General features: G+C 44.1%; 1 protein-coding gene across 2 annotated transcripts in view; it reads left to right on the top strand.

Annotated features, from left to right (window-relative positions):
* Dpp6 (dipeptidyl peptidase like 6) overlaps positions 1 to 12595 on the top strand; it is a 656578-nt gene that overhangs the window by 321955 nt on the left and 322028 nt on the right. For both annotated transcript variants that reach the window (XM_059257772.1, XM_059257773.1), the window contains exon 2: positions 6639 to 6753. In XM_059257772.1, coding sequence (XP_059113755.1) covers positions 6639 to 6753 — 115 coding nt within the window. The remainder of the gene's footprint in view (positions 1 to 6638; positions 6754 to 12595) is intronic.

Consider the following 12595-nt stretch of genomic DNA (forward strand, 5'->3'; position numbering starts at 1 on the left):
TTTAATTTGGCTTCTTGACATGTAAAATTTTTCCATGTTTCAGGTAGAAATTATTTGAAAATACACTATGTAAATAGCTACTATTAAAAGGCTACCATAAGTCTACCCCTTCCCTCCCTCCTCTCCTGACCCCCACCTCTTCCCACATCCCTTTTTATATGCTTCCTCTCTTCGGTATCCTCTCCTGGGTTGGATGTTCCCATTTCTCTTTTTTCTCATTTTTCTCCCATTTCCTCCTTTCTTCTCCTTTGTCCTGAGCTGCTGGCCTATGCCACAGCCTGGCACTCAGCAGGTCATTTGCATCATCTACTTCTAGGCAGAGTGCTCCTGCCTTCTGCCCTGCAGAGGGGCCCATCCCATAATGGCAGGGTGAGTGGTTCTTGGGATGCCTAAGTTTCATGGTTTCTCGGACCCATGCCTATACTCTGAAACTGCTTTGTTGATGTCACTTTTGTGTCCATGGCTACAGCAGACTGAGAAAAGTTGAGTGTAACATGGATCCTTGGTGTTGATGCAGAGTAAGCATGGGAGACGTGGAGAAGAAGAAGAAGCATAGAGAGGAAAGAGAGGGAGAAGAGGAATGATTGATAGAAATGATACGAACTCCTGGTGTGTTTCAAAACTCAGACTTGCCCCAAGTTCCTCTTGGGAGATGGATCTGTATGCAGCCTCCTCATCAGAGGAATGATTGATAGAAATGATACCAACTCCTGGTGTGTTTCAAAACTCAGACTTGCCCCAAGTTCCTCTTGGGAAATGGATCTGTGTGCAACCTCCTCACCTGTGTGAGGCCAGCATCACCCGAATGTGCTCTTGCTTACCTAGGTCTGTCCTATACCCAGTTATTATTGTAGCACCAGGATAGGAGTCACCAACGAGAAAGATGAAGTCAATGAGCCAGTAAAAGAGAAATAGGCCCAGGCATCCAACAGGCTCCCAAGTGATTAGTGATGGACACATGTCAGTTGCTAAATGTCATTAAGACTTGTTCTTGCCATCTTGTGGTCATTTGTTCTCCAAATATGGAAATGCAATGATCAGAAGGCCATTTTTCTGCTCAAAATGGATGCACCATTGATTTTATAATTTGTTGCAACCTTCCACTTATAGTAAATTGTCTATGATCCATAAAAGAAATTTATGTCCAAGCTTTTCACAGAGAATAAATATTAGGAAGAAAATGCATCCAAACAATAGAACAGAGCCATGTAATGGAAGGTCCTACATTAGGGTTTGTGTTGTTTACTTTCTTCTAGTGATTTTTATCATTGCCCTGTGAACACGTTGTATATTAAGGGTCTGATTCCACATTGGCCTAGTGTTTCCCACACTACAGCATGGGGAAAACTCCAACCTGTTCAGCACATCTCTTATTGATGTCAACAAACAAAGTGAATCATTAAGTGATATCCAACTTCCAGAAGTTGCTGAGGATGGCTTAAGAAATCCTCCACCAGCTTCCCATTGAGATTTAGGTAAAAAAGAAAGCAAGAGAGTATCTGTGAGGCTGGCATTGTCTGAGGCTGCTCCTAGGGCTTCATCATCTGTGATTGTGTCCAGCCATACCCAGTACCAAGTACACGCCCACTGTACCATGTGTCCCCTACTTGGAAAAATGGCTTCCTTTCCCTTATCTTTGTTGATTTATTTAGCTTATAGGTTTGCCCATTTTGAGCTTTTATATTGATGATATCAGTTATTCATAACATGTTCCTTAGACTCTGATTATTTCACTTGAAGTTCTGTTTGCTAGGCTCGCCCATGCTGTGCTTGCAGCAGTGGGCTGTTCTTTGATTGGTGGATTGCAGTGAAAACCATGGAATAAACCACTGTGGTAGAAAAACCAGCAACATCTCCCCCAGCTCCACCAAGATGTCAGCATTCAAATCCCAGAACAAGTGATTCTGAAGAATATATGTTGCATGGTAGAGGAGGATTAAGGCTGCAGTTATAATTACGATACTATGAGCATTAATCAAGAGCTGGGGGGATGGTTCAGTGGTCAAAACATTTGCCATGCAAGCCTGAGGACTGGAGTCTAGATCCCCAGGACTCATGTGCGTGTTGGGTGGGCATGGCAGGCCACTTGCAATCCCAGCCTCAGAAGGTGGAAGTAGGAGCTACAGAGCAAGCTAGCTAGAAGACAAGCCATATTGATGAGCTCTGGGTTGATCTAGCAATCCTGCCTCAGTGAAGAGTAATGGAGGATTATTCCTGACATCAGTCTCTGGCTTCCACATACATGGGCATGTACATGCACTCCCACCCCTGCGTGCACACATATGCATTGCACACACTCAAATGTATACACACTTGAAAATGGAAAAATAAGAGTATCACATTATATCCTTGTGTCTAATAATTCTTCCACTGTTAAATGCTTTTCTTATTTTTAAATTAATTTACAAAATAACAGGTTTCCTTGGGGAATTTTCATAATACTTAGTTTTGACAGGTCTCCTCCCATCCACTCCTCTCCCTGCTCCTTCCCCTGCCTCCATACTTGTACCCTTCTGCCCATAGTGTTTCCCTTTCCATTTTGTGCCACACGTGCTGAATGTCTTTCTACTGCTTGGATGATGTTAGACCAACATCATTGCTGGGGATCTGCTTAGGTCCCTTCCCCACCAGCTGTAGGCAAATCACTGTACTTCCTTCTTGGTAAATTGATACCCAAAATCAGAAAGGTCCTGGAAGCAGCTGGATCTCCTGTGTGCCATGCTTACCAGCCCTGGAGCTGGGCTTTGCTTCTGCTCAGGGAAGTGCCCATGATAGTAATACATGGGACAGAAAAGACAGCAGGACTCTAGAGGGTCTGAGTTTGCTAAAAACCACCTAAATTTTTCCTGGAAAGAATAACTGCCTATAGCTGATGTCTTAGTTAGGGTTTTTATTGCTGTGAAGAAACACCAGGACCATGGCAACTCTTATAAAGGAAAACATTTATTTGAGGTAGCAGCTTACAGTTTCAGAGATTTAGCTCATTATCATCATGACAGGGAACATGTAGGCAAATGTGGTGGTGGCTACATCTTGATATACAGGCAGCAGGAAGTTGTCTGAGACACTGGGTGGTATCTTGAGCATATATGAGACCTCAATGCCCACCTCCACAGTGACATACTTCCTCCAACAAGACCACACCTACTCCACAAGGCCACACCTCCTAATAGTGCCACTACCTTTGGGGGCCATTTTCTTTCAAACCACCACGGCTGGATTGCTGGTCTTTCCAAAGAATATTGTTTTTTAAAATTGGCAAATTAGTTAATTCTAAGCCAATAGCCAGGCATGGTGGTGTACACCTTTAATCCTAGCACTTGGGAGTCAGAAGCAGGCAGATCTCTATGAGTCCAAGACTAACCTGGTGAACAATCTTCCTCAAGACCAAGCTATACCACTCTTGGGCATATACCCAAGGAATGCTCAATCATAAGTGGATACTAGATGTAAAGTAAAGGATAACCAGGTTGAGCAAGGCACTGAACTACTTCCCTTGATGGACTCTGGGGTTGATTCTTAAGAGAACAGTGTAGCTCTGTAGCCTGAACTAATTTGAGCTATGTAGACAAAAAAAAAAAATCAAAAGGAAATGTTGAGAACTATAGGAATCCATAATTTTCCTGCTTTTCTTTTTCTCTAGAGAGCAACTCATTCTCTGATCACAGCTTTGCTGAGCTGTAGACTAGGCTTGGGTGGGGGTGGGAGGTACTTGACTGGTTGAGGGTAGATAAGATGCCCAAGTCTATACCCTCAGTCAGTAATATGAAATCACATTATATGAAACAGTCAAGTTGAGAAGTTCCTAAATAAATGTGAGAAAGGGTGAGTGGATCCCAGACAACCCCAAAAGCCACAAGAGCTAGTAGGAAAAGCAGCAGTAACTGTCCATTTAACACAGCTTAGTCACCTGAGAAGGAAGTCTCAATAGAGAAATTTGACAAGATTAGATTGGCCCCTGGGCATGTCTATGAGAAAGTATCTTGTTTGTTACCTGATACAAGAGGACTCAGTCCACTGTGGGCAACTCTATTCCCTAGCAGGTGGTTCTGATCTGTATAAGAAGGCTGAGTGAACATGAATGTGACAGGCCCCAAACAGTGTCCCTCCATGGTTTCTGCTTCAAGTTCTTGCTTGACCTCCTGCCCTAACTTTCCTCAGTGGTAGACTATGACCTGGAAGTGTAAGCCAAGTAAATAAAATCTTTCTTCCCTTAAATTGCATCTAGGCAGAGTGTTTCATCCCAGAAACAGAAAGAAACCTAGAGCAAGCATGGTAGAAGAAAGTGGATAGAGGTCAGAGGAGGAGGAGGGCCTTGAGAGCATTGCCTGATGGTCCTGGGAAGTATCTGTTCCTTTTCTTTCTCTGAGATGAATTGCTAGTCTTCTAAAGCTAGGCTAGTTAACCTAAAGAAAGTCTGATTGATCAACAGAGGTTTTACAGAAGGCAGGACTATGCTTTTACATACACACACACACACACACACACACACACACACACACACACACACAAACACCAGTCTACCTGAATCGGTTGTTCACTTGAAGTGTGTTCCCTTGAATCTAGCCTTCACTGGCACTTCGTGGCTATACCCCTCACACTCACAGCTAACAAAGCCACTCAGAAGAACCTGTGAGACACACAGGGCTGAGGAGAGGAGAACCTGGGTGGGAGGGGTTGCCAGCTGGACAGTGTCAGAATTGGCCCTGCAGCAAGATAGGCTTCTCACGGGCAGCCCAGAGAGCTACTGGCATATGCATACCCTCTGCAAACCTTTAAAATTATTAGTTGCCTAATCTTGGTTTTTTGTTGTTGTTGTTTTGGTTTGTTTTTTGTTTTGTTTTGTTTTTTCTATATGGGGAGTCAGAGTCCTGTAATCTCTTCATGCTTCTAAAAAGTGCTTGATAGAGGGAGTTGAAAAGGAAAGGATTGAATATACTCCCTACTCCCTGATGAGAGGGCCATCTGGTTGACCCCTCTGCTTTCAGCAACAAAAAAATAAAACATGGAACCACCCACTGTCCCATCGTGACCAGCAAGTTGTACCCATGCCATCACTGCCACCTCCTGTATCACAGCCCCCAGTAATGCAGTCTTCTGTTGCAGGGATGCCTTTGTTTGCTGGGAGTTAGTTCATCTCCTCTCACCTCTGCCGGGTGCTGCATCTGCTGCCCTTTTAGCTATGTGAAGCCATGTGTTCATCACGTGAGGCAAGCATGTTAAATGTGTGTGTCTGAAACATTTATAGCTGTCTGCAGCTTGATGAATTCTGGTCTCCAAATGCTAGAAGCTGTCCCAATCCTCCCTGCAAGAGTTAAAACCCCAACTTCTCATGTTGGAACTTAGAGTGCAATAGAAAGCTCTTCTCTTTCTTCAGGCCCTTCTGAGTTCACTTACTGTTGTATGTGAGACGTCACTGCGTTATTTAGCAGTGATGGTGATAAATAGCAAAGCAATACCTGATCACCTGACGTTCTCTTAAGTTACAGCCATGACTTGATACTATATTTGGGTGTGTTTGAGCCAGAAAAGGTACATGGCTAATCAAATAGTGGATGTTATATTGGTTTGTGGTCATTTTAATACCTTCGAATGAACATCCAGTGGTGGATGAAGATGTGTTTATACAAGTATCTACTTAGAGACCATCTCTATCCTACTTCATTTTGGCTTAGTTAATATGAGTTGAAATGATGGACATTATAAAAGGCAATATTCTCAGATCAATGGTATAAATACCTGTACTGAGGTCATGTGTCCTTTGTTTTTGTATAGATTTTCTGTAGAATTAATGATAATTATTACTATTTAACTGTTCTATGCAGTACTTATTATTAGATATTAATAATGCCTCATTTGTTTTTTCAAGGAATCCCAGTAAGGATCATAAATTATATGACAATCCTAATCTGAAGGGAACTAAAGTTTAGTCTCATTATGCCATAAGCCTGTTGAGTTCCTAGATTTGTTCATCTTTTGACATCCTTTAGTGATGTCTCCAGGTATCCCTCCCACCTTGCACCCATGCAAAAACACACATGTTATTCCATGAGGGTGCTGAGAGACTAGGATAGGTGAGAGGCCCAGGGAAGGGAGACCTGAGGAATGCTACAACTTGCTCACAGAGCTGTAGAAAGAATACCAGGCTCATGATAAGTGGCACATATAGAAACCGACACACAGTATGTGCTAACTTAATATTCAAGCATGGTAACTACTGGTCAAAGTTAGTAGTGTGGACATAAAGAAAGAAAGGGAGAAGAGAAGACCTGGGGCTGGCAATGTTCATCACACTTGAGTGGGATTCCATGGAGATTCCATGGGGCTTTGACAAAGGAAGTCTCCAGGCCAGCCTGTGCAGTAGTCTAGTTCATGAGGGTATTCTGTGAGGGGGCTGTTCTCCTAAACAGGGCTTCATGCTGGATTCATTGTGGAGACAGTCTCTCCCTGACATGAGGAGGGACAGAGCAGGTACTCAGGGCGCTGCAGGAAGAAGGGCTGGAGAGCAGCTAGTGGCAGTCTGAAAGTTGGCCGAGGCTTCCGACACTGCCCTGTGTCATGAATGAAATGGTACCTGTTGGTTTGGCCTGTCTCCCCTGTCATGCTCACCGGCTTCTCTCTTCCTGTGGTTCTTTTAGGAGCTGGTGGGGAGTAACCCTCCACAGAGAAACTGGAAAGGCATCGCGATCGCACTGCTCGTCATCCTGGTCATCTGCTCCTTGATCGTCACCTCAGTCATACTGCTGACACCAGGTATGGATGCTTTCAGAAATGCAGTCACAAACATATTAAAATGGGCAGTTTTGATATGGGATATTTTCTAAGTAACTGTTGACTGTACAGTTTATTCTTTTTTTATTTTTTATTCATTTTACATACCAACCACAGATCCCCCTCTTATCCCTTCTCCTGCTCCCCCCTCCCCACCTAACCCCCCCAACCACACCTCATCCCCTCCTCCAAAAGGGTAAGTTCTCCCATGGTGGGGAAAGCAAAGACTGGTACATTCAATTAAGGCAGGACCAAGCCCCTCCCCACTTTATCAGGGGTGTTTGGCCATATGTAATGGGATCCAGAAAGCCAGCTCATGCACCAGGGATAGATCCTGATCACACTGCCAGGGGCCCTTCAAACAGACCCAGCTACACAACTGTCTCCCGTATACAGAGGGTCTAGTTCGGTCCCATTCAGGTTCCACAGCTGTCGGTCTAAAGTTCGTGAGTTCCTATGAGCTTGGTTAAGTTGTCTCTGTAGGTTTCCCCACCATGATCTTGACCCCCCTTACTCACATAATCTCTTTTCCCTCTCTTCGACTGGACTCCTGTTACTCAGCCTGATGCTTGGTTGTGGATCTCTGCATCTACTTCCATCAGTTACTGGATGAAGGCTCTATGATGATAGTTAGGATATTCACTAATCAAATTATCAGGGTAGGCCAGTTCAGACGACCTCCCACTATTGCTAGTAGTCTAATCTGGGGTCATCCTTATGGATTCATGGGAATTTCCCTAGCACCAGGTTTCTCTCTATCCCCATGATGTCTCCCTCTATCATGGAATCTCTTTCATTGTTCTTCCACTCTGTCCCTGTTCCAGCTTGACCATCCCATTACCTCATGTTCTCATCCCCCATCCCTTCCCTTCTATTGCCCCCACCCCCAGTTTGTTCATGGAGATCTTTGTTTCCCCTTCCCAAGGTGATCTGCATGTCCCTCTTAGGGTCCTCCTTGTTTCTTAGCTTCTCTGGAGCTGTGGGTTGTAGTCTGATTATCCTTTGCTTTACATCTAGTATCCACCTATGAGTGAGTACATACCATGTTTGTCTTTCTGAGTCTGGGTTACCTCACTCAGGATGATATTTTCGAGTTCCATCTATTTGCCTGGAGTTTCATGATGTCATTTTTTATGCTGAGTAATACTCCATTGTGTGTATGTACCACATTTAATATATCCCATGGTCTTCCTGGGTGTTAGAGAAAGGATAAATTAAGAAAATATTCGAGCAACACATAATGACTGTGAGCCAAGGGCAAATTACTTATTAGTTAACACTGATGGAGTTAAATACTGATGGATCCAGAGACAAAATTCTCTCAGGTAAGTAAAACCATACTAGAATCCAATGTTGCATTGCATTCACCTGCATGGCCTGTGGAGTTGCTGAGACAGAATTGCTTGGGAGCCTCGGGGATGGAAAGGTCTTTTAGTTTAGTTTAGTTTTTTAATTTTATCTCCACATTTGTGGATAAAGTAGGGTGTGGGATGGGCTTCCCAGAGCGGTGGGAAAGGAAGCCTTTGCTTGTAAGGTGGCCATGTGGAAGTGTCACCGGACAACACAGGGGCCATAGATAGCAGTATCTGCTGTTTACTCCATCATCCGCGTCACTTTAGATGCTCATGTGCAGGTGCAAAAACAGCATCACTCCAGTCCTCAGTGAGCTGACTGCACATGCATTAGACTTCAGGGTGGGAAAGTGAGTAGATACTGCAGTGTGGGAGAACAGAAGGTAAGTGCGAATGCAGACAAGTGGCTGACCCATTAGACCAAGATGTAAAATAAACTGGTATCTTTTTTAAAAGGTGGTAGACACTTCAGAAAAAATAAGAACTGCAGACCAGTGTTCCTTGTGAAGACACATGCACAGAAAGCTAGTAGCAAGCTAACACAGTGGTGTATAAAGGCATTACAGGGTGTTGGACAGATGGTTCTGCTGCTAAGGTCAGAGAGGATCCAAGTTCAGCTCTCAGTACCCACATCAAGTGGCACACAACCACTTGAAACTCCAGATCCAGAAACTCTGATGCCCTCTTCTGACCTCCATAAGCATTTGTACTCATGTGCCCATGTACACAGACACACAGACACACATACATAAATAATAAAATTTTAAAAATATATTATATGTCATGGCCAAGTGGGATTTATCCTAATTCAGAAGTATTAAGTCAACATACAAAAATCAATGAAATACACCTGTATTAACAGAACAACATGCAAACCTACAGATTTTATAGACAGTCAAAGTGCATCAGTACCCCTGAGTGTGAGTGGAGTCAGAGGCCAATGTGTGGGAGATCTGTTCAGTCCTTTTGTGTCCCAGTAATTGAATACAGTCACCAGGCTAGGGGATAGGTGCCTTTCCCTGCCAAGCTATCTCACAGGCCCTCACTGTCTTAATAGTATCTTTTTTTCTAATTTTTTTTTAATTGTAGTGTGTCTGTATGTCTGTGTATAGGTTTGGGCTTGTATGTGTAAGTGCCTTCAAAGGCCAGAAGACTTGCTGGGAACCAAAGTCCAGGCCTCTGGGAGAGCAGTATAGACTCTTAACCACTGATCCAATGTTCCATCCCCTTTGATAGTATCTGGTAATACACAAAAGTCTTTAAGTTTGACAAAACTCTATTTCCTCTTCGGTTATTTATATGTTATGGGTCATAGTAAAGGATGTGTTTTTAGTCTAAGGTTACAGAGATTTATTCCTGTTATCCTTCTAAGAATTTTAACACTTTTAGTTCTTGTATTTACATCCTTGATCCCAGTGAGTAAGTTTTGTGTGGTGGTGTAAGGGAAGGCTCGGACCTCATTCTCTGTGTGTGAACACGCAGTTGCACCCACATGGTTTGTTGACTCTTCCATCCCCTTGTATAGTGACAGCCACTTTATGGCTGTGCAGAGTTAGTACAGAACTCTCCGTTCAAATCCACTGATGTACATATCTGCAGATATGCCCATATCACAGCATGTTAACAACTGCAGCTTTACGCTGTTTTAAAATTATGAAGTCTGTCTGCTAAATGCTTATTCTTAATATTGCTTTGATTTCCTCACATTACTATAAGAATTCCAAATAGATATTATACTGGTAATTTTAGTTACTTCTCTGTTGCGTGATAAAATACCATGACCAAGGCAAATTATAGAAGAAAGAGCTTATTTTGGCTTATGGTTCCTGAGGGTTAGTTCCCATAATGTCAGGGCAGAGACGATAGGCGTGGTGGCTAGAGAAGGGTGCTGAGAAGCACAAAGCAGAGAGAAATGACAAGTAGACATGACAGTAGAAATGACAAGAGTCTTTAAGATCTCAAAGCCTACCCTCAGTGACATACTTCTTCCAACAAGGCCACACCTCCTAAGCCTTCCCAAACAGAGCCACTAACTGGGGACCATGTGTTCAAACATATGAGCCTATGGGGACATTCTCATTCAAACCTCCACAGTAAGTTATTATGTGCTGTGGAAGCTTGCTGAAAGCAGACTCTGGGAGCAAGAGGGTCTTCCCTTGTCTCCAAAAGTTTTGTCAAGTCTTCTTCCCCCGAGTCAGGAACTCTCAATGAAAAATGATGGATAGTTATATTTTAAAAAAGAACATGAGATAAGAGCCTTTCTGTATGGAATACCATACATTTCTCCCCATACTGAAGAGGCTTCAACAGCAGTTCTGCAGGACAGGTCCTCATCTTGCCCTCAGCGACCTGGAACTTATCCACTTGTACAGGACAAAAACATTGATTGAGAGACTGGAATCTGGATGAGTGGTGTGGAAGGGACTGTGGGCAGATTAGAAAGACAAACACTTGTTTTGTGAGTGCTTCTGCTGAGTGGATACAGCAGGGACCAGAGCAAGTGCAGAGATTTAATTAATACGAATGAGCTGGGACTCTCTCTGGATCTGGAGAGCATGGGGCTGCCTTTGCTTTCCTCTGAGCAGAGCTGTGCTTTGATAACAAGTGACTTTCACAGCTTTGGTCCCACGGTCATGTCACACTTCCTGGGGACTTAGAAGGAGGTAGTGGTTTTCAGAGATTCTCCTGCCTGATGTGAAGTTTTGCCAAGTCCACCTCCCCCAGAATCAAGGGTTCTCATGAACATTACTCAGGAGTGGAATGTGGTGGATGGAGTCAGCTGGTGGCAACACGGCCATGGTACACAGGGCAATGAATATCCCCAGACCTGAAAAGTGGCTCCTGGAACCTTCCTAACAGCTAACCCTGGTGGAACTTTACATCACTTCCATGCCATAGGAGCTGCCACAGAGCAGCCTCCTCTAGCCCCAGTAGAGAATACAGTCACTGCAAAGGTTTTGCCAGATGGTGACCTCAGCTGTCAGAGAAAGATACTGTAGAAGGCAGCTAGGGCCTTGAGTGAGGCTCCATATTCCAAGAAGGCGTTGAAAGGGGCTGTTTCCTTTACTCTTCTCTTGAAATAAACATATGGTTGAGCCTTATCTAGCCCTTTGGTTCTGGAGACATCCGTGGGTGGTGTCTGTTTCTGTAGGTTGTGATGTTGGGGAACTATGTGTCCTGGGCTTGAGAGGACCAGGCAAGCTGAATGCTCAACACAGAAGCCATGCTGTAGGGCTCTCCTGGCATGCCCTTTCTGTGTTCCCTCTCCTAGAACAAAGTAAAAGCTTTTGTCTTGACACTGAAAATGGTGCCAGGTGTTCTACCTGTACTGTTCTGAAGTGTCCCCAGATCCCCTTGGATGTGGAATATCCTCAGAAGAGCCCACAGAGCCAGGCTTGTCCTCCTTCCAACATTAATAATCCCATTAGGAGCTGCAACTTCTCTGCTAAGCACCAAGCAAATATAGAAAGTGTAAATATGTGTGTTCTCCTTTGAGCTAAAAGCGAGGAGGCAAGATGTCCCAAGTGTTGCTATCAGTAAGAAAAATAAAACTGGAGGGCCGGGTGGGGCTAAGCTCAGGGTACCACAGGAGGGAAGAGGGCTGCAGTGCAGAGTCCTCAAAAGAGTGGCCATACTTGGGGATATGTGAAAGCAGTTTGGGGCACAGCCCCATGGCATTGCCCCTGCCCCCACACAACCATTGTTTTCACTTTGATAGACTTGAGAAAACTTCTAAAGTGTGTTTTCCAAGCACTTGCAGATTCTGGCCTTGTGTCCTGGAAACTCAGAGTCTAGAACACACTCCACCACACTCAGTTCTGGGCTCATTTGCTTTGGTCTGTCTGTGACCCTTTCCCAGTGCTCACAACCCAACTCCAACTTGGCGAGCAGGATCTGGTGGGAGGGGGTGCTCTGGGGCAATGGGGTTCTGGGAGGTTCTCTTGGTGATTCTGACAGGCAAAGTACCTTGCTCTGTGGTTTAGGCTGATAGTCACCAATTACTCACTATCCATGTCTCTCTGAAGGATCTTGAAGGGAACATGACCTTTCTGGTTGCCATGCATTTCTCCCTTGTTGGGCCATGTTCTTTTCCAAATTCCTCTTCTGAGTAATAGACTTAAAGTTACCCTTTTAATTTTCAGCTATTGACTACAGTAGCTGTCTGTCTATAATAGGTCACACTATTACCTGGTGTGTACCATTCAGGGCAGCTGCAGTTCCTACATTCTGATGAGACTGACTACCATGGTCTGCACTATAAAGGGTCTGACGACATGATGGAGTTTGAGTTACATTAGAATGTTTCAGACTTTGCCTTGAATGGACTTCTGAACAGAGTGTGTTCACACTAAACACACTCCAGAGAAATATAATGAGAAAGCCACTGACTTTGAGGATCACACTGAAGACTGGCTTCAAGACCAGGCCACACTGAAGTTTCCAGAAGTAAAGATCAACTAGTGTTTGGTAGT

The sequence above is a fragment of the Peromyscus eremicus genome, chromosome 3, assembly GCF_949786415.1.
Source record: "Peromyscus eremicus chromosome 3, PerEre_H2_v1, whole genome shotgun sequence".
NCBI lineage: Eukaryota > Metazoa > Chordata > Mammalia > Rodentia > Cricetidae > Peromyscus > Peromyscus eremicus.